Raw genomic sequence first — 21,841 nt, forward strand, 5'->3', positions numbered from 1 at the left:
TGTGAAATTCAACCAAGGATCTGTAGAACTGGAAAAAGATGCAGAAAGGGACAGCCAAAATGATCGATTTCCCTACGAGCAAATCCCCTATGAGGAAGGATTATATCTGTGGCACTTTTTGGAAGAGAGATGCAAAATCATGCATGGCACGAAGACAATACACAGGGAAAAGTTTTGTTCTTCATAATATTAGAATGGAAGGTTGTCCAATCCTGCTGCTTCGTGGGAGTTTGCCAAAAACAACAATTTCCTCACATAGCACACCATTAAAGTGTGGAATTTCCTACTCACAAGATACAGCCTTTGTTACCAACTTGACTAGCTTCTAAAAAGGACTGGACAAAGTCATGGAGGATGAGATAACAATACAGGAACTGTACAGCTCCTCATGGGGAGCATGAGTATTAGCATGTTATTCCACATGCCTTGCTTTGTAGGCTTCCTATAGATACCTGGCTGAACACTGTGGGAAACATAAAGCTGGACTACATTAACCTTTCATATAAACCAGCAGAGCTTTTCTTGTGTTTTTATGATTCAGTGAAGGCTACTGGCTTAAATGGATTTAATTTTTTAGGGGCAAGACAAAACTTTATGGCAGCTGTTATCAGCTGTTTCAGAGCTTCCATGTCCAGAGATAATATATCTTCAGTCAACAGATGCTGGAGACAAACAGAGGAAGGCTATCACCTTGAACAGCAACTCCACCAAGTTAACTGCAATTACAACAAAGTAACAGACTTGATAATTCTGATTCTGAGCCATCAAGAAAACACAGCTATTACTCTGATTATTAGACTTGAGGGAAGATAGGAAAATAAACTGTTTTGCTGAAACAGCTATCAATGGATCCAAATTACAAGAAAAAATATTCCACTTAAACATTAAGAAGAGCTTATTGATTGTAAGAGCTGTTCAACAATGGAATAGACTTGGAGTGGTGGATTCTCCTTCTCTGAAGATCTTTAAACCAAGTTTGGATGGCCATCTGTCAGGAGCGCATTAGTTAAGCACCCTTTCATGGCAGCAAGCTGGCCCTTTTAGTACCTTCTAACTCTGTGATTCTCAAATTCTAATACTGTTATCAAACTCCATCCACCTTTTCTTAAAGCAGAACATGTGGTCCTCCAGAAGTTAAATAAATTACTACTCCCACCATACCCTCACTAATGGGAAGGCTAATGGGAATTAGAGTTCAACTAAATTTGGAAGGTTACAGGCGCCCCAGTCTTGAATACTGGATGAGTCCATAGAACATGTGAAGGGAATACATGTGTTATAAGAAATTAAAAGCCATACCTCTTCATTTCCTGTGGTCACTGTCAGCATCCCAACCTAAAAAAAAAGAAAGAAAGATTAGAGTGATCGAATCTGCTCAGGGTTTTTTTCTCCAGTTCTAAAAGCTGTTTAGGAGGAATTTCACTTCACTGTTTTCAGTAAGCATTTTTCTGAGCTGTACTTCAGACAGTTTAGATTCTAAGGATCTTAATAGGGAAGACTAAACATCTTCTCAACTCCATCACATTGGCACCAATGGGGCTTCAATGTGCATTACTTTGGCTGCACTGTGCCCATAGTAGTTTCCTCCATAATCTGGAAGCGCATTGATATTTGCAGTTTCCAAACAATCAATCATAATTAAATTTTGAACCAGTAACTCACATAACTTCCAGGTAAAAAGCCTATACTGTGTCACCTGCATCTAACCTATCTTTTTATAGAAGATGTAGCATGTGCAAGATAACAGGCCCACATCTTGAATCAGGAAAGTTAATGTCTTGTTGTTTTTGTGTGCGTTCAAAGCAGTAGCACCTCAGCTGGGGTTTTACCTGGTGGAGGGAGGGGCTTCTGGCATAGGGCTTACAGGGTCAGGACCATGAAGGGCATGCTCCCATCTGACTGTCATGACACCATTCTACTCGAGAGTAAAATGGCACAGTGCAGCAAGTGGGCACGGTGCGTTCGGCCCTCTCAGCAGCCATTCCTTAAGGCCTTTTGAGTCCTCCATGGTGGATGCCACGTGGGACCCAAAAGCCAGCAGCTGTCCCAGAGGCCTTCTGAGTCCCACATGGCCGTTGCTGCATGGGACTCAGAAGGCAGCAGCTGCCCCCGAGTGTACCACCCCACCTGGTGACATTCCCACTTTGGGGTGTCACCCACTGCAGTCCACACACACACACACGGCACACACACACCTAGTAACACCACTACCTTTGTTTCCAACTTATGGCCATCATAAGGTGAATCACAGGGTTTTTCTGAGGCTGAGTGTGTGTGACCGGCCCAGGGTCAACCGGTGGATTTCCATGGATGAGTGGAGATTTAAATCCTGGTCTCCAGAGTCATAGTCCAGTGTTCAAACTACTACACTACACTGGCTCCCCACTATAAATTCTTTTGAGATATAACTCTTCTTTTGAGGGAAACACTTGGTAACACTGGTGTGTGATGCTATCAGCACAACCAAATCAGTTTGGCATGACAAAGTGCAACTGAACCTGGAATCTCTGCCATGAAATTCACTTGATAATCTTGGGCAAGTTGTTACTTCTCACTCTAAGATAAAACAGGATAGTTCTATATAGGTTGTGCTGACCTAAGGAGAAGGGTGATGGCAAGTGTGATAATGGGGAAAAACACACATACCAGCTACATTCAGACTTTTGCTCAAAGTCAACAAATGTGAATGCCATGACTGTACAGTCCCCACCCTCAGTATCACCTCCAACATGGAGATTCTGGCTTTCGTTAAAAGAGGATTCCCTGTTAAAGAAAACATTGTCTTCATGTTGTTTAAGAAATCAGGGAAAGAAACTGATACCAGCTTATTAATACTAAGCCAGAGCTCTCCTATTTCAGCATAACAGGAAACTCAGGCTTCATGAAATGAGGATCTCTGCACTGCACTGAAGACTGCATAACAGGAAGCAGAGAGAGTAGAGGCAAGGGAAGGATGCTCATCAACAGCTTTATAAGCCAATGTCCAAATAGGGAAATTATATTGTAGGAAACTGAACTTGCTCAATTAAGCATGCTCAATTCAGCAACCAGTTTTAGTACTCTGTCTTTGTTCTGGCAGTTCTGAAGCCTCCTTTGAATTCCACTAATTCCTCAAAATTGTTTGGCTAGTGAAGCCTTCCCACTTATATGAAGTACTGATCTGCAGAGTTTCAGTCCAAACCACATATAAGAAACAAAAGCAACATGCAAGGAAAATGTTTTTTTAAACTCCCAGAATTCAAGAAGCAGTTTCAGAAAAGGAAAGAGATAACAGTTCTACTGGCTACTGACCTCAGCTGCATAACTGTCTCAACACTGAGCTGGAGAAAAATGAGCTGTAGGCTATTTGTAATATAGCCCAAATGCTCTACAAGACCAGGAATGTCCACCCTTATGAGCTAGAATCACTAAATCACCAGTTCCCCCCACCAAAGAATTCATATGGCAAAGTTAATCCCAAAGTTCTAACATATCTTGATTTCTTCTTTGAACACTGCACACACTGAGAAGGGTTAAGCGAAACCTATGTTCAAACCTTCCCGATTTATTTTGGATCATTTTAGACAGCAACATATGAGCATTGTTGCAGAGACACTTTTTGCTTGGCATGAATCAGACTGCCTCTGAAAGTTATCAATCCTTCTTTGTAAGTAGCTTTTCAACAGAAGGAAGATGGCCACCTAACAGAGATGATGGAATAGATGTACTCTGAGGTACATTTATGATTCAATGGTATTACAATATAGCTGACAGGAAGACAATCAACTCAGTTAAGACATGGTGCCAGAGAAGAGTTCTTTGGACACCAAAGACTGCTAAAAAGACAAATTAATGTGTCCCAGAGGAAATTAGAACCAGAACTTTCACTAGAAGCCAGAATGATTAAACTGAGGCTCTGGACACACCATGAGACAGAGGCTGCATCTGCACTGCAGAAACAATCCAGGTTGACACCACTTTAACTGCAATGGCTCAATGCTATGGGATTCTAGGTACTGTAGTTTCGTGAGACAACCAGCTTTCTCTGTCAGAGACCTCTGGTGCCTTAACAAATTACAACTCTCAAATTTCCATAGGTTAGAGAGATGACAGTTAAAGTGGTGTCAAACTGTATTAATTCTGCAGTGTGGAGGCAGCCAATATACATATGAATTGATTCAATGAAGGAAGCCAGAGCCTGGAGTTTACAAAACATGAGCAGGGCAGCTGATGACTAGGATTCTTGTGCTGGGTTGCCATAAACTGATTGATAGCAAATAAAAACAACAACAAACATCAGCAAGCAGAGCTTCCTTTTAAAACAGCAATTTCTAAAAATATTTCAGTTGAATAGTTGTAACGCTTACAGGAGAATTGTGTCCACATGAACTAGCCTCAAATAAATAACCTGCCTGCCACTTGGTCAATTCCTTATTCGTTTATACTAACCAATACAGCAGTGTGGCACATAACTGCTGGCATACAGCGTGGTCGTCTTAGGTTGGACTTCTGAGACGAATAATGTCCAACTTTTAAAAACTCAGGAAGCATCACTGGGCAAGCAATTATTGTCTCAGCCTCACAATCACACCTGAAATATGGGGGTAATATTAGTTCCTGCAAGGACTGCTAAGATAATGCATGTAAATAACTTTGAACTCTCCAAACGGTACTATTTAAAATTACAGTGCACCCCCTTTTTACGTGGGGGATCCATTCCCCCCCCCCCGCATAAGAAAGCACGTATGCTTGAGCTCCATTGAAAGTAATGGGGCTCGTGCATGTGGCAGTGGCACAGCGACATGCGCACCATGGGCACATGCCCCATTACTCTAAATGGGATGCACCACCCCTTGCGCCCTGCACGGCTTTCAGCATATGCTGAAAGCCGCCTATAGTGCGTCTGCGAATGACACAGGTGCACTATATTATTTAATTACATATATACTATCTGACTTAATACTTCAGATTTATAATGGATTTATTCTTCAACGGATCAAGAATACAAGAAGGGCTTTCAAATTATATATTATTATTATTGTCCACCCTTTCCCCAAGGAAGGTACCTAATCTTTGTCACACACATATACACAGACCATTTTTAATTTAATCTTAACATTCTTAAACCAAGACCATATGACTGGCCCAAGCTTATTCTGTGAGCTTTGCTACTGAGCATGGATTTGAAGCTGAGTCACACCAGTCCTAGCTGAATGCTCTAAATCAGGGGTAGACAATCTTTTTGAGCTGGGAGCCAGGTTGCTGTCCCTCAGACAACTGGGGGGACGAAGCCAAAAAATAAATAATTAAATATTTTTTAAAAATAAATAAATAAATTAAAACATAAAAAATAAAAAATAATTCCTGCATACACTGCACACATCATATTTTGAAGTAAAAAACAAAATGGGAACATATACAATACAGGCCCGCTGCGGCCGCTAGAGCCCTGCTGGAGGGCTCCGGCGACCGCAACAAGCCTCCTACAGGCCCACCGCTGTGTTCTAAAATGGCGGCAAAGTCTCGCGCGACCTTTCCCATCCTGCCCCGCGACGGGAAAGGTCACGTGAGACTTCGGCCACCATTTTAGAACACAAAATGGCGCCCAGAGCAGTGCGGAAGCTGCGGCAGGGGCGTAGGGTTGCCATAAGTCAGGACCTCCAAACCAGGACAAATGTAGGACAAAATTTTCAAATGGAGGTCAGTTGTTTTTTAAAAAAAAGGAGGACGCGCGAAAAAATTTGCTGATTTTTAAAAAAATGTTAATATAAATGCATGTTTCTGAGGCTTCTATAGACAATTGCCCCCCTTGCCCCCGCTTGCCCGCTGCTTGCCTCCCCTTGCCTGCCGCTTGCCCCTGCTTGCTCGCCGCTTGCCCCCGCTTGTTCCCCCTTGCCCGCCGCCAAAGCCCCACTGCTTGCGCGAGTAGGCTTGCCATATCCCGCCTGGGGGCGGGACTTTCCCAGTTTGGGGCGGGGCCACACGGTTCCGCCCCGGTTTGGCCCCTCCCCCGGGACCTCCCCCCCAGCAAGGCCCTGGAGGCAGCTCCAGCCCTCCCCATGGCTGTGGGCCACTCCCCACCTCCCTTCCTGACTTAAGCCTAAAGAGCAGGTCGTAAAGACATCTGCCACTCAGAGCTATTGCCAGCCCACTTGGTATATATACCCTGCAAGAGGCATTACTTTCAGGTTACAGTGAGCAAAGAAAAAAAGGCCATCAATCGTTCCTGTTTCCCTGAGAGTCTAAATGCCTCATCTTTTAAATGTCTACCACTCAGTATTCTTGTAATTCTTTATCACAGGGTCGTTTTTGAGGCCCTAAACACCTTTCCTTGTAATATGCAAATTTCTCCCGAAGCTGACCAATGGGAAAGAAGCAATCAGCCCCCCTCCCCTTGGGTTGGTTTTCAAGGGCTTGGAAGGAAGAGATTTTGCCTTGCAAGTTGCTGGTAAATAATAGAAGGCTTTGGGGTTGCAAAAGGCTGCAGAAATAGTTTGACCCCCCCCCCCTTAAACATCCATGGCTCAGTGCTATGGGATTCTGGGAATTGTAGTTTCTTGTTGCACCAGAGCTCTTTTGACAAAAGGAGACTGAATGGAGGCGTTGCCTGGCTGGGGGCAGAGCCTCTTGCCAGCAGTGAGAAGGCTGCGATGATGAGGAAAAGCAGGGGCTCCTCTGGTGGTCCTGGCCACTTCCCTTGGCTCCCTCCCTCCTCCTCCTCTTTCTCCTCCTCCTCTCAGAGCTCATTCACACTCCCTGGCTTTTCTCTCTCCCCCCCCCCCCTGCACTTTGAGACCCCTTTAACTGCCAAAGCTCAATGCTCTGGAATTCTGGGGTCTGTGAGGCATTTGGCCTTCTCTGTCAGAGAGCTCTGGTGCCACAATAAACTACAATTCCCAGGATTCCATAGCACTGAGCCCTGGCAGTCCAAGCAGTGTGTTTTGGACACAGAGATCCTCCAAACCCTAGCTTTTATATCTCTCACACACACTGCAGGAATAATAACCCACTTTGAGACTGCTTTAACTCAGTGCTAGGGAATCCTGGGAATGCTAGTGTTTGGGAGACATTGAGACTTCTCTGTCAGTCATGGCTCTGAGGCCACAATAGACTACAATTCCCAGGATTCCCCAGCACTGAGCAGTCTCAAACTGGACCATTTCCTCAGTGTGGATGCACCTGGTGAGGAATCCTGGGCACTGCAGTTCAACTACGTTTGGAGGGTTATGGGACTCCCTGTCAGAGATAGCTCTGGGGCCACAATGTACTACAATTCCCAGCATTCCCCAGCACTAACCCAGGACAGTTAAGTCACTCTCAAACTGGATTATTTCCTCAGTGTGGATGCAGCTTTGGTGAGGAACTCTGGGCATTTCAGTCCAGCATTGTTTTATTTCTGCAGTGTGTTTTGGACCAGAGACAAGGTGACCAGGTATCCTCCTCCTTTTCCAGGACATGTCCTCTTCTGTCAAATTTCAAAAGGTCCTCCATTTGGATCATGGCTAAGAAGCATGGATTTATAAGTACATGGGTGTTTTTAGCTTTTATTTTTGGCCATGTCCTACATTTTTTTGCTTGGGTGCCCTACATTTTGGGGTGAGGGCATTGGTCACCTTGGTCAGAGAGCTTTCCAGGGGTTAACTGCCATTCTGCTGTGGTGCTGGAACAAACCACCATTCCCAGAATTCCATAGCATTCAGGCAAGACAGTTAAAGTGGTCTCAAACCAGATTATTTCTCCAGTGTAGATGCAGCCCAAGCCTTTTGCCTCTCTTATGCCTGAGATTTCAAAGCCCAGCCTTGGCACCACAACAAACTACAAATCCCAGGATTCCATAGGATGGAGTGATGAGAGTGAAAGCAGTGTGGCAGCAGCCTAAGTGTGCTTAATGCAGTTCTTAACATGGTGCACCTCTTGCCTACAGAGTCTCACAAGACGTTTTTTGTTTAACAACTTGTACCCATTAACTCCATTTCATGTCTCCTTTATTTAGTGGGGAGGAATACAGACAAAACAAGCCAAAATGAAGAAAAACCAAAGTCCCTTGACCAAAGGGTTTGGTTGTGGAATAAGCCTCTGAAATATGCAAGAGGCAATGTTAAAATAAAGCCATGTTCAATGCTCAAATGTGCTGTTTGGAATGGGGAGAGGGGGGTGGCCAGAAAAGGAAGTACATTTCCGTGATCTGTCTACGAATAATGTCAAAATGTCCTCCATTTTGATCATGCCTAAGAAACATGGATTTATATTAACATTTCTAAAAAAGCCTCAATTTTTTTGTGTGTCCTCCATTTTTAAAAAATGTGTCCTACATTTGAAAATGTTGTCCTGCATTTGTCCTACATTTGTCCCGGTTTGGAGGTCCTCACTTATGGCAACCCTATGCACGAGAGGCCTAAGGTCCTGGAATTGGGGGGGAACCGGGCCGGGGCGGGCAGGGGGCCCCCAAAAGCGGGATTGTCCCGAGGGCTGCTGGGATAGGGGCGGCAATCGGCAGCAGGACTGGGCTGGGGCTGGTTCCAAGGCCTCGGCGAGCTGGATCCAGCCCGCGGGCCGTAGTTTGCCGACCCCTGCTCTAAATGCTACACTGCAATGGCTCATGGAGTTTTATGCATTCACAGGAACTGACCTATTATGATCAATGAGTTAACAATGTGCTCAGAATAAAGCTGTTAGCCACAATAGATGTAAAGAGAGTATTTCTTGCAGAGACAGAGAGAAAGAGAAAGAGCTAACATCACAATCTTCCTCAACAGTTATGCTGGCTGAGGATCAGGGGAGTTATAATCCAACACATGTGGAAGGCAGCCCTAGAGGTTTGTAACCAGGCCCTATGCTTGTCAAGCACATGCAGCTCCATACACACTCAATGAGCATGTGGATTCTTCAATGAACTGGTAGAACTATTTAGCATGTTTAATCCTTTTCTGGTTTGCTTTAACAATAGTGCACTCCTATGTAACAAATGGGAATTCTCCATTTCAGTAGGGCTTATTACCTCGTAAGTGTGCATAGGAGTACAGTTTTATATTCTTTTATATTTAGTTTTTATGAGAAAGCTAACCATTATGTATTAATTTTGAGGGCCAGCATGGTGTAGTGGTTTCAGCACTCTATTAGGACCCAGGGAGACCAGAGTTCAAATCCTGACTGTGCCAAGGAAACACACTGGGTGACCTTGAGCAAGACATACTCTCTCAGCCTCAGAGGATGGCAATGGCAAACCCCCTCTGAAGAAACTTGCCAAGAAAACCTTATAATAGGGTCACCTTAGGGTGATCACAAGTTGGAAATGATTTGAAGGCATACAACAACTACACATTTTTCAAATATGTTTTAAACCTCTAACTTTTAAAAATTCCTTTCTCCCACTAACAGGATCCAATTATCTGATGGGTAAGGGGAAAAGGTCACGAGTAACATTTCTGCGTCTCTGCATGTATGTTCTACTTTTGATATAAAGTTCACAGTCTACCTTAAATATATTCAAACAAATCTGATGGTTTTGTTGGAAACTATTTTTATCAGAATACTTGTATTTTAGGACAACACAATAGTTGTTCATATCACTGCATTTTAAGAGGGGAAAAAATAAAGCACTGAACATTTTAACATATTGACAATTTAGCACACCTCATAAGCCAAGTATGTAAATATATGTGCTTCCTTTAAAAAGTTAATGTTTATAAAAGTTAGAAGTTTTAAAAAATACAACATTACTTGTAAATTTAACAAAAGTTTTGTTTTGTACTGGCTGGGAGTTTAAAAACCTCTGATTCCATTTTCAATTAACTCTGCCTTGCTGCATGATACACTGACAAACTCTGGTTAATCTTAACTATGCTTACAACAAGTCAACTTCAAATTACATTTTTGAGACTAGTTTGCTTCAATAAACTATTATTACACCTTGAAGTTCAGATGAAATGTTAAACAGTCATTAACTGAAATCTGATCTCCCACCAACCAAAGGGAAGTAATGAAAACTGGAATGGGAGGAGACTAGATTTACTATATAACCATCATAATAAACAATTGTTCATTGTGACAGCCAAATGCAAGCACTGTATTCCTTCACTAATCGTTTTTTTAAGGAAAAAACTCCCCCCATAATATAGTGGGTTGGAAAAATTTCCACTACACCACTTGGAATAAGACACACATACCAGACTTGTGCTTGAAACTGGTTCTGTTGAAACTTTTTCCATTGAAACCTCTTTCTCCTGTTCAGCTGATTCTGCTGTTAGCAAACTTTCCTGAGTTACTTCAATCCTCTGGTTGCCAACTGAGTTCTTGAATACCCTTTTATTCTCTTTCTCCAGCCTAATTTTGGCTAGCTGAGCCTCCAGCATCCAGTGCTCCTTCTCCTGTTCCAGTTTTGCAATTTTCTCCAAACTCTGCTGCACCTAGAGAAAAATAGGTTAGCACCAATAAGTGAAGAAAGTTGAGCAAGAAGAAATGAAAGTGTTGCAGTAGGTTTTATCTCAGGTCTGGACAGCAATGTGTGACTATCATATCTTGTGGGGCTGTGAAATGTGTGTGGTTCCCCAAACCTATCTCTTTAGAATGAGTAATTGAGGGTCTTTTGCCATTTGTCAGTGAATCGGTTTCTGTCTAGAGGCCCTTTTATTACCTTCTGATAATAACAAGGTAATAGTACCTTATGACCAAGGTAAAATCCAGACAGGTAGATTTCATATCAACACTCCACTTAAGCATTCTTAAGTACTGGAATCTCAGGATGTTTTTGTGAGACAATGAGCATGCCATAACAGGGGGCTTTTCAATATTTGCTATATACAATCATACATATATACACATACACACACCCCTTAGGGAGAAACACAAACAAATCAATGTGTGGGTACATTACTTAAATTACAACATATTATATGTAAGGCGTCATACATTCATTCCATTACAGTATATGGCAGGTAAGATTTACTTTCTTAAGGTCTGAACTTATATCTCTGCATCTACCTAGCAGGCCTCTCTATAGTTAACACACAAAGCAACACTACCATCTTAAACATTATCACATAGAGAGGAACTGTGCTATCTTAAACATTCTTAAACATCTAACCTTTCTGCCATTTTGGGGGAAAGGAGGGATACCAGAGGACAGGAGCAAAATTCAAAATAACCTGAATAGACTAGAAAGTTGGGCCACAGCTAACAAAATGAACGTCAACAGGGAGAAATGTAAGGTACTGCACGTAGGGCGGAAAAATAAAATGTACAGATATAGGATGGGGGACACCTGGCTGAACGAGACTACGTGTGAACGGTATCTGGGAGTCCAAGTAGTTGAACATGAGTCAACCGTGCGATGTGGCAGCTAAAAAGGCCCGTGCGATTTTAGGCTGCATCAATAGAAGTATAGTGTCTAGATCAAGGGAAGTAATAGTGCCACTCTATTCTGGTCTGGTCAGGCCCCACCTGGAATATTGTGTCCAGTTCTGGGCACCACAATTTAAAAAGAACGTTGAAAAACTGGAGCGTGTCCAAAGGAGGGTGACTAAAATGGTGAAGGGTCTGGAAACCATGTCCTATGATGAACAACTTAGGAAGCTGGGGATGTTTAGCCTGCAAAAGCGAAGGTTAAGAGGTGATATGATAGCCCTGTTTAAATACTTGAGGAGGGAGCTGACTTGTTTTCTTTGGCTCCAGAGACTAGGACCCGGAGCAATGGATGCAAGCTACAGAAAAAGAGATTCCACCTCAACATTAGGAGGAACTTCCTGACAGTATAGGCTGTTCAACAGTGAAACATATTCCCTTGGAGTGTAGTGAAATCTCCCTCCTTGGAGGTCTTTAAACAAAGGCTGGATGGCCTTCTGTCGGGGATGCTTTGACTAAGAGTTCCTGCATGGCAGAATGGGGTTGGACTGGATGGCTCTTGTGATCTCTTCCAACTCTATGATTCAAAATAAATAAATAAATAAACAAATAAGCCATTTATCCACTAAGGAATACCCTCTCTTATGTTGAGAGAGGGAAGAAAGAAGGAAGAAAGCAAAAAAAAAAAAAAAAAGCAGGCAGGCGGGTAAGAAAGAAGAGCCAGGCAGTAGTGCTGCCTGTCTGCCATCCTCACTACTTCGCCCACCCTGGAGATTGTTACTATCCACAGTTTTGCACATTACCCACAGTTTCAACTCCAGCCAGCCCAGTCAATGATGAAGTGATCTCCAGTCTAACACCAGCTCAAGGAGCACAAGTTGCAATGTCTGGCTTCTTTAAACTAGTTGTTATTTTGTGCCTTCAGGTTGCTTACAACCTATGGCAATCCCAAGACAAGCCTATCATGGGGTTTTCTTGGCAAGGGGTTGCCTTTGCCTTCCTCTGAGGCTGAAAGACTGACTTAGCCAAGTTCACCCAATGGATTTCCATTGCCAAGCAGCAATTTGAACACTGATCTCCATAGTCCAGCATGCAAACCACCACACCATGGCAGCTCCCTATTTAAACTAGACTGTTGAATAAAGCAAATTGTTGATAGAACAACTTTTTAAAGGAAGCATATATATTTACTTGAGCCAGGCTTGTTTTTAAGATCTTCGGGGATAGGCTTTCTTTCTATCTATCCTACCACCATCATATGTGCATTTCTTGAAGTTGCAAGTGACAGCTTTCTTGTTGGTTGCTCCCAAATTGTGGAATTTTCTTCCATGGGAAGCTTGGTTCTTCTATCAGGGAAAAGGCTTTTTTATTTATGCAGACCTTTGGCTCTTAACCTATTTTGGCAGAAATGTCTTTTTAACTAGGTGTGTTATGCTTTATCCTTTTTATTAAGTTTTAATGTGTTTTCAAACTTTTAATTTAGTGTTTTGAATAGAATTGTTGGGTTTTTTAATCCTTTCTATCAAGTAGGCTTTAGCTGTCCATTGTTCTGATTTATTGTAAGATATCTGAAGTAGAAGAACTCCATCCCACAAAGTAGAAGAACTCCAGCACGCAAAACAACTGGAACTGCAAACAAGATTTTTCAGGTTCTTCAAAATAGACAAATACAAAAAGGAACAGAAGAGGGCAAAGAATCTATATGAACAAAATTCAGGCTATGACACAATTCATAATTTTATGAAGCTCTAAACAAATAATGTTTCTTTCATTTTAACATGTAAATATATGAAAACAGAATGCAGAGCTGTGTAGAAAACCCAAACAAATGCAGCTGGAGAATGGAGGAAACAGATGTCTGCAATAACAAACTAGATAAAAAGTTTTGAAAAGGGCAACAAACAAATGGGAGATATGGTTTATTTTGAAACACCCATGACGAATACAGTCATTTGACAGAATTCCATTTGTATGGCTTCCTGCCAATCATGACAAGCTTGGCTAAACGGAATTTTTTTACCCCAGATGATGTTCTGTATCTTTGAAAAAGAGAATGTCTCATTATTCTTCAAAATCCTGAAAAGAAACCCATTTTTGAGTTCATACTGCAGCAGGAATCCTATTGCTGTAGGTATGTATGTAAATTCCATTAGGCATGCAGCTGTACAGTACGTTTGTGTCCATTTCACAATGGATGTGTTCAGTTCACAATTGCTAAGTGGAGTTCTGTATGTGTAACTTATTCACATGAGCCTAAATCTTATTATTGTTCCTGTCTAGAGTAGAACCATTGAATCACTTGGATTTAACTAAATGTTGAGGCATCATACAATATTTGATTGATTGGGTCTACTCTTGTGGCCCCCCAACTGTGAAATGCTCTCACGTTGGGACTTTCTCTGGTGCAGATGTTCATTTCCTTCAAGCATGAAGCAAAACATGTTGTTTTGTTTATTTTGGGGACTAATTTACTTTGAAATGTACATATGCATGGCTCTAAATTCTTGTAACTTTTAAAGCTATTTTAATTACTGTCTTGTTCTGTATGTTTTTATCTTGTTTCAATTATTTATGGTTTTAATTTGGAAGTGTTTTAAATTGTTTATTTTATATGCCACCAAGAGATCTCACAATAAAGGGCAGGATACAAAAATGATAATAAATGCATACTCTAGTTAGGACAAACCAAGATGATTCCAGCCATGCATTTTTGGATGGTTCATAATTATTTTTCATCCCTTTTATGTACCATTTTATTCGGTGTTACAAAATGGGGCAATAAACAGGTAAACTGTGTAACCATCTACATATTTGCTAATGTCAATATTCAGAAGAAGAGTGATATAGTGCAACTACCACCTAAGTATGTGAGTGTAGATTTACACCCTACAAGCACAATGTAGGATCTCAGCTTGTGTATTCCCATCTGTTTCCTATACGTTTTGCAGCATAATCTTATGACTACTTCAAACTGAATGAGAGAGTTAAATTATAAACTAGAGCAGGAGAGCAGAGAGATCTGCTTTGGCCTTTTACCCGCTAAGTCCACAGGCCAACTAGCTTGGGACTTTCCATTTCTTGAAACTGGTCAACATGTTTCACAGGGAACAAACCTAACAGTGCCACTTACTATATCTGCTGTTTTGACTCTCCTTAGCATCCCAAAGATAACACAAAAGTAAACATGGATGCCAATGATACTTCATTTTCCCTTTTTGTCTGCTGAGTCTTGAAATGGGGTGGAAGAACACTGACCTTTCAAATCTTAGACTATAACTTGCATAATCCCTTAATACTCTCTATATTGGATTGGCTTTTGAGAACTTAAAAGTCCAAAACACCCGGATGACCAAAGATTCCCCTACTATGGCATTGGTGGAAGATGTTCAATGATATAAGCACTGGGACTTTCCATCAGGTTCTTTTTCTTTTACAGAAATCTCATGCTAAAGAAGTATAAAAGTGAAGCAGGACAGCAGATAACCAGACAGCTGAGCCGAGAGTTCAACTCTACTAAGGCAGAACTGTATTAAACAAGACTATATGCCATAGCCGCCATGGTGTAGTGGTTTGAGTGTTGAACTGTAATTTTAGCAATCAGGGTTCCATTCTCCGCCCAGCCATGGAAACCTACTGGATGGCCCTGGGTGAGCCATATACTCTCAGCCCCAGAAAACCCCGTGATAGGTTTGCCAGGGTCACCATAAGTCAGAAACGACTTTAAGGTACACAGCAACACAACATTTGGCACAGGCTAACATTTTGAGAATCAAAGAAGCCTACCTGCGCTGGTTCCTTGTTTTGCTCTTGGAATAACCCTAGACTGTACACAAAATTCTAAAACCAGCCATAAAACCACCTTGATCATGGACTTCAATATTTAGACATTCACCGCCCTCTGAACTACATGAAGACATTCACACAGTGCAACTACCAAGTAAAATACCATTTTGGTGAGCACAATACATTTTGGAATGGCTGCATTTCAAACTAGGGAGTACCTGCTGTGCAAGGCCTTCTCTGTTCTCTGTGGAACTCAGAAGAACTCTGCGGTTGGCCAAGGCCTCTTCGTAAGGCACTGAATCAGGACACGGCTGGAGCCAAAAGACACATAACTTCAGTGAGTCAGATTACAGATGGAAAGACTTAAGTTCTCCCTCCCCAGCATTCCCCCTTCCTAGCAAAAGTCTTCTTTTGATGGTTTACAGGCCTTTAGTGGTACAGGTCTGTGGCTGGTGTGTTAAAGAGAAAGAGAAAACAAAGCAGCACAGCTGCTGCATAGTCCTAAAGAGGCTTCAGCAGCTTTGGGTAAAAACAGAAAGGGAAGGCTTTGTGCATTCCATAAGTAGACTAGGCCTCAAAGCAATGAACGAAAACTGCCATGTGTAATTCCAATTATGGATTTTTCCTCCCAGCTGGAAAACAACCATTTTCTCATATGGTATGAAGAAACCAAGGGTTTTGAAAAATGCTGGGGACAAAGGCTAGGACAGTTTAAAGTCATTACAGTTCAGCACAAGGTTGACAGGGTAACAAGAAGTTTAAATGGGTGTCACTAAGAGTCAAAGGTAGGCATATGATTCTCAAAGAGAAGAAGTCTACCTTTTAGCCACTTCTAGCTACTGACTAAGAACCCTAAATCAAGTGAACTAGTAATCCAGAATTGCTTCTATGGCCAGTACTCTCTCAGATTTAAATCTTCTGTGACACATGCTTGTCTAATTTGTTTAGAGTAACAAGAGCTTGAACTTCCCACAAGAATGCATATGCCAACATACCACACACCATCAGTAGACTCATATGGTTTAGCTACAACTGGACAAGAGCATTGCAGAAAATTGTGGGAAAAGATTCTATTTGAATGATCCTTCCTAAAAAAATTCCATCAAAAAACTGACACTCTAGCCTTCCCCTCACCCCCATCTGCCACCATGCTGCAAGATAAGGTATTCTGGTCTTACTTGAAATGATGTTCCCTAAGATTAATTACAATGGGGTTATGTATTTCATTCTGAAAAACAGATTTCCATTGTCCTTCTGTAATTTCCTCTTTACAATCCTCTCGCCATCTGGCCTTCAGCTTTTGAATCCATTCCCTGCCCTCTAAGTGTTTCTGAATCAATATGTTCTAAGTCTTTGAAAGAAGCCCTTCTACTGGCTGCAAAATAGTTAAGAATCTTTCAAACCGTGTGCGTCTATGCATGTGGGTCAGATATCTGTTAATGTAATCAATTAATCAACTGGTTTTAAAGATACTTCAAGAAGAAACTGGGCCGAGTCCCAACCTCAGTCTGACATGTTTTTTCATACAATATTAGGTCTTCATTGTCACATAGTTTGAAATAATAATTGTCCCTTCCCCCCTTTTCTTACTGTAGCTTGACTTTTAGATTGAGAGCCTGCAGGCAGAAACCATCTTCTTTCTTATTGCTTTTATTGATCTTATTTAATATACTCAGTCGAAAACTAGAAGAGCAATACCATAAATAAACAAAATCCCCAAAGTCTCACTTTATACAGGGAAGGTTTTAAGAAACAAAAAGAAAATTCAGTGACATGAGGGATCATTTCAACTTTCAATCTGCCACCAGCAGTCCAAAAATCATACCAGCCAACAAAAGACATCACTCAAACTTTCTAACTGTACATTTCAGCACAGCCTTGAAGACATTACAGCATTTGTTAATTACATTTTTTTCTCTGACAAATGCAATCATTCTTGCAATTTGCCAGCAGAAGGAAATTCTTGGCTTGCTCTACCATACTCTACAGACAACTTTAAACAGTGTGCTAAACACAGGCCTCAACAATGTGGCTGGCATTGGTAGTCAGTCTAAACAGGAGACTGCTAAAATTCCATCTTACCTGGCATCAAAGGGACCCTAAGCACTCCTGAGACCCACAATGATAGTGCAAGCATGTTCCTGTTCTCTCTGAGACTTCTAACTGGGGGACAGGCTTGATTGCATGGCAGGGGGTTGGACTGGATGGCCCTTGTGGTCTCTTCCAACTCTATGATTCCATGACATGCAAAGGTTCAGAAAGCAGCAGGTCATTTCACTGGTTTCTGTACCTCTCCCAAGATTCTGCACAAAATATAAAGCAGAAATAGGCAACTATGGTTCTTCAAATTGTTTGATTGGATCTCCCATAAGCCTGCATTGCCTATATTGTGTCTAGGGCTGATTGGGATTATAAACTACAGGTACATCTTTGGGATCACAACTGTTCACTTATTATTTAGAAACCACCTTTTTCTGGGTGAAGCATTGGGGATCTTGCCAGATTTTTTTAAAAAAAAGTTCTTTAGCAGCTGACCTGTATACCCCTTGGTGTAGACATTCCTATGCTATAACACAGCCATGGGCCCCACCACTACAATAAACCTGGAAGATCCAAGATAGGAACTGGAGTCATGAAGAAAATACTTATGATGACCACATGCAGCCCCCTTCTTTTGCTGGTACAAGTTAAATTAAGAAGGCAATAAACTTGCATAGATAATTACAAACTGTTCTAAATGCATTATTAACCCCCTTTCAAATATACTGTTCTCACAAACAATGCTCTTCCCTCAAGCAGAGGGATTCTCCTATCTAGCTATTTCCATCCAACCCAAGATTGATGATCTCAAATTCCTTTCAGTTTCTCCCCATCCTTTCAGGGGCTAGCTAACTGCTGAAAGGATGTTACTACTCTCATCTATCATATCGTGCCCTGTAAATTTTACTTGCAGCTCCATCCCAAGCCAAGTAGACAACTCAGGCGCAAAAGAGAACAGAACAAAACTGTTTGAACTGTTTCATCTGCAAGAAAGAACCTCTTCAGACAAGGTAAGGATAAAAACCTAAAAGATTTTTGAGTTACTACCGTCTAGTTATTTGTAAATGAACAAGCACAAACCTTCTTCAGCAGTTTCATGTAGGTAGCTGCTTTTTTCTTGTATTGAAGCATGCACTCAGCTGAGAGAGGACTGATAAACTCCATTCCTCCCTTAGGCCCATAGCTCAGTGATGCAGTGAAGCAGTCTAAATTATTGCTGAAGAATGAAGCAACCTAGATAAATAAAGACAAGCATGTAAAGTACCAGGCTGGTTCAGGTACAGCTCCAAATCACAGTTCAGTATTGTGACAGCAGAGAGCCTTTTATTCACATGTTCACTGTTCCCCCAAAACATGTTTTTCTTCAGCTTTAGATAGAAAGAGCAACTTGCTATGTCATCCAAACATAGACAAGTTAATCTTAGCTATAATGAGTTGAAGCGATCCAATTTTGTATTACAATTTATGAAACTGATTATTTGCAGTAACCATTGTTAAGATCAAACATAGATTAGGATTCAGACAAGAAAGTGGAGTATGGTTAATGAAAATTGAAACTTCTGATCTTATTATGAATATGCCAAAGTAGGAGATGGGAGATGGGGATTGGGCACATGAACTAAGGTTCATCAAGCTTCAGTCTTATAGCATTAAATTATAGTTTAACATAGGTGTGGGAATCTTGTAACTCTCCAAATGTGGTAGAACCACAACTCCCAGCAATGCTAGTCAGTATTGTCATTGGCGAGGATTGTTGGAAGCTGCAGTTTAACCACATCTGAAGGACCACATAAGTCCTGCTCCTGCTTTAGTTCTATGCTCAAATGCAGCTACTGTGACTAAAATGGCACTGCTGTAAATAATCCCTGTCAGTTTCTGCAAACAAATAATATGCCAAAGTTTGGGAGGCTTCATCCAGTCTTATATACAGTTATAGCATGCCTGCACAATACACGGGCTTGCCATATAAGGACTCAAGGTCACGCAGATGGCAAACCCCCTAGAATGAATGGGGTGTGCTCTGCACAGCACGCAGGAGCACGCTCCATTCATACAAACAGGACTTGAGATCCCACGTTTTTTCCCTTACATGGTGGGTGGTGGTAGTGGTCCGGAATGGATCCCCTGCATATGGTAAGGGCGGACTGTACCTTCAAACTAATGAGGGGAAGAAATGGAATTAGGGCAATTCTTATAGATCAGGATTTGAGATCAGGATTTGTCCTGGTACCTGGACCTGAACAATTCCAGAGGGTGAGTCAGTGTCCCTCCAACCACACCCAGATACTACTTCCCTTCTGCCCCATCCTCAGACATCATCTGGACCAACATGGGCTTTCATTCTAGACTGAGAAAGACATTCGCTGCTGAGTGGGCGAAGGAGCTCAACTTGGCACATAGAGAAATGTTTTTTCCTAGGTATCAGCCAAGACATGTATAGGCTTAGCTTGCTGTTTACTGTCTCAATCAGGACAGTAAACAAAAGGTCTAGGACTCAACTTGAAGCATCTCCTCTAAGCACTGAGAAAGAGAGTGCGTTCTACCCCTATGCCGTCCCCACTTGGCATATGTGAACGGAGGAGCAAAGCAGATTCAATCACAACATTGAGAAGCATTCCATGGCTGAGTCCAAAGTTGATTTTGCTCAATCCACTCATTTCTTTCAAGCCAGAATTCACTGGCTCTTCTATCCTCTGCCTTCTGAAGGGGTGAAGGCTTTGGGAAGGGGTTTCACCCAAGGTCTTGTAAGCTTGCTCTGAAAATCAAATTTGGCCTGTGAAACACCAATTCTTTATCCTGGGTTACAAAGTAACAAGAACTTCATCTGACACATTTGTCTTACTTTCCATGTTCAACATTCACACACACACTCTAGGAATCCACTCATCTGAGCCAGATCTGCCTCCTAGTTGTCAGTCCCCAAAAGGTAAAGAGGGCCAAGTATTTAGAATAGTGACCATGATCCTATAGGAGCAAGGGGCTCACGTACCTCCTGTGACACAAGTGGCTGGAATTTATGAAACCTTCCAGAAGGAGGCATCCACTACCTCTTGGCATTAGTGTAAGTTGAGACAAGTGGCAATTCGCCCATTTGCTGTCATCAGCTGCTGCCAAGCTTCATTCAGCCATCACTACCACCCTCACCTCCTCACCACACTTCACAGGCAGCACTAGTACAATCACTCTTCTTTTCACAATGCTGACTGGGAATGTGAGTGAAGCAACAATGGCAGCAAGAAGAGGCCTTGCATTGGGGGCTGTTGGGCATGGGGTAGAATGCATACCTCCCAGGAACCAGTGGGAAGTACCCTAGATATTGGATTGTGGCCAGTGAGTATAGCGGTGGGACTTGCCGAGAGTCCACTTGGAGTGGGGAATACAGTGGAGTGTGCCACTCCTCTCCTCGTCTCACTAGTTGTGAAGCAGAACTCTATTGTTCCTCCGAAGTCTTACATGCTTTATTTCTCCCTAGACTTGCCATCATTTCAGCTCCTCAAAACAAAGGACCAAGTCTTATCTACACAGCCTCTGCCAATTATTATTGAATCATGGCATCAATGTAGAAAAATGTCTGCCTAATTTATTTCTACCCACAGCTGCAGAATTGCATACAATTTGGTTTTACTATATGTTAAGAAAAACAACAAAATAATATCTACCCCCCCCCCCAAAAAAGAGAGAGAAACACTTCTAATCATGCTTGTAGAACTTTTGCACAAAATCCATCTGGCAGCACAGTCCTATACATGGTTACTGAACAAATAAGCAAGGAGAGGCAAACTGCAGCCCACCCCATGTTTTGAGCTGCAAGTTCCATGACCTACAGCCAGCCAGATCACCTGTCAAGGTTTGCAGGAGTTGTTGTCCAAAACATCTGGAAAGCACAAGGCTGTCCACCTGTGGTGTATAAGGAAGACCACACATGCTAGTTTTAGCTTCACAACATTGATTCAGGGTTTCACCAAGTAAAAAGAGGTGTTACCTTGCCTGCTCCATTTGTTAATGCTACAATGGAGGATAAGATGCAGTCATTGGTGGTGATGAGCTTCTGGGTGGCTGTGGGGAGCTCATGCTCCAAGGCAGCTTTCTGGCTATAATGCCTATATATATCTAAAGAGAAGAAGCAACTTGGGTCAGCTGTGCACAAAGCCCTGCCACAATCCTATTCATGAATCTTGGATCCATTTCCCCCAAGTCTGAAATACCCCTAGAAGCCAAGATGATAAAATTGAGGCTGTTGTACTTTGGCCATGTCCTCCCTAATTGAGTCTGTAGAGGGTAGTAGAAAGAGAAGACCAAATGTGAGATGACTAAACTCAACTAGGGAGGTAATGGACATGTATCTGTAAGACTTAAATAGAACAGTGGAAGACAGAGGGTCTTGGAGATGTCTTATTAACAGGGTCACCATGACTCAAGGTCAACTCGTGGGCAATTAACAACAAGAAGTGGCTTACCCTCAGGGGAAGTTTGCATAGGAGTTCAATATAATCACTGTATTACTATTATATTATATTATATTATATTGAGACCCAGCATGGTGTAATGGTTTAAGCGCTGGACTAGGACACTGGGAAACCAAGGTTCAAATCCTTGCACAGCCATGGATATCTACTGGGCAAGTCACACTCTCTCAGCCTCAGAGAGAAACAATGGCAAACCGCCGCTGAACAAATTAATAATAATAATAATAATAATA

General features: G+C 42.0%; 1 protein-coding gene across 8 annotated transcripts in view; it reads right to left on the bottom strand.

The window, feature by feature from the left end:
• The window catches only part of PPP1R21 (protein phosphatase 1 regulatory subunit 21), a 68,497-nt gene that overhangs the window by 14,331 nt on the left and 32,325 nt on the right, over window positions 1–21,841 (bottom strand). For 7 of the 8 annotated variants that reach the window (XR_016281657.1, XR_016281659.1, XR_016281660.1 and 4 more), the window contains 5 exons: window positions 21,125–21,252; window positions 18,223–18,375; window positions 15,321–15,413; window positions 10,146–10,385; window positions 1,300–1,335 (listed from right to left, as the gene is read on the bottom strand). Coding sequence is in view for 1 of the 8 variants with exons in the window: in XM_089528970.1 (XP_089385096.1) it covers window positions 1,300–1,335; window positions 10,146–10,385; window positions 15,321–15,413; window positions 18,223–18,375; window positions 21,125–21,252 (650 nt within the window). In the remaining 7 variants the exon portion in view is untranslated. Of the gene's footprint in view, window positions 1–1,299; window positions 1,336–4,428; window positions 4,571–10,145; window positions 10,386–15,320; window positions 15,414–18,222; window positions 18,376–21,124; window positions 21,253–21,841 lie in introns of all 8 variants that reach the window. The other variant, XR_016281661.1, reaches the window with a different exon arrangement.

Source organism: Sceloporus occidentalis, unplaced genomic scaffold (assembly GCF_023333645.1).
Source record: "Sceloporus occidentalis isolate IW3139 unplaced genomic scaffold, rSceOcc1.0.p SCAF_6, whole genome shotgun sequence".
Classification (NCBI taxonomy): Eukaryota; Metazoa; Chordata; class Lepidosauria; order Squamata; family Phrynosomatidae; genus Sceloporus; species Sceloporus occidentalis.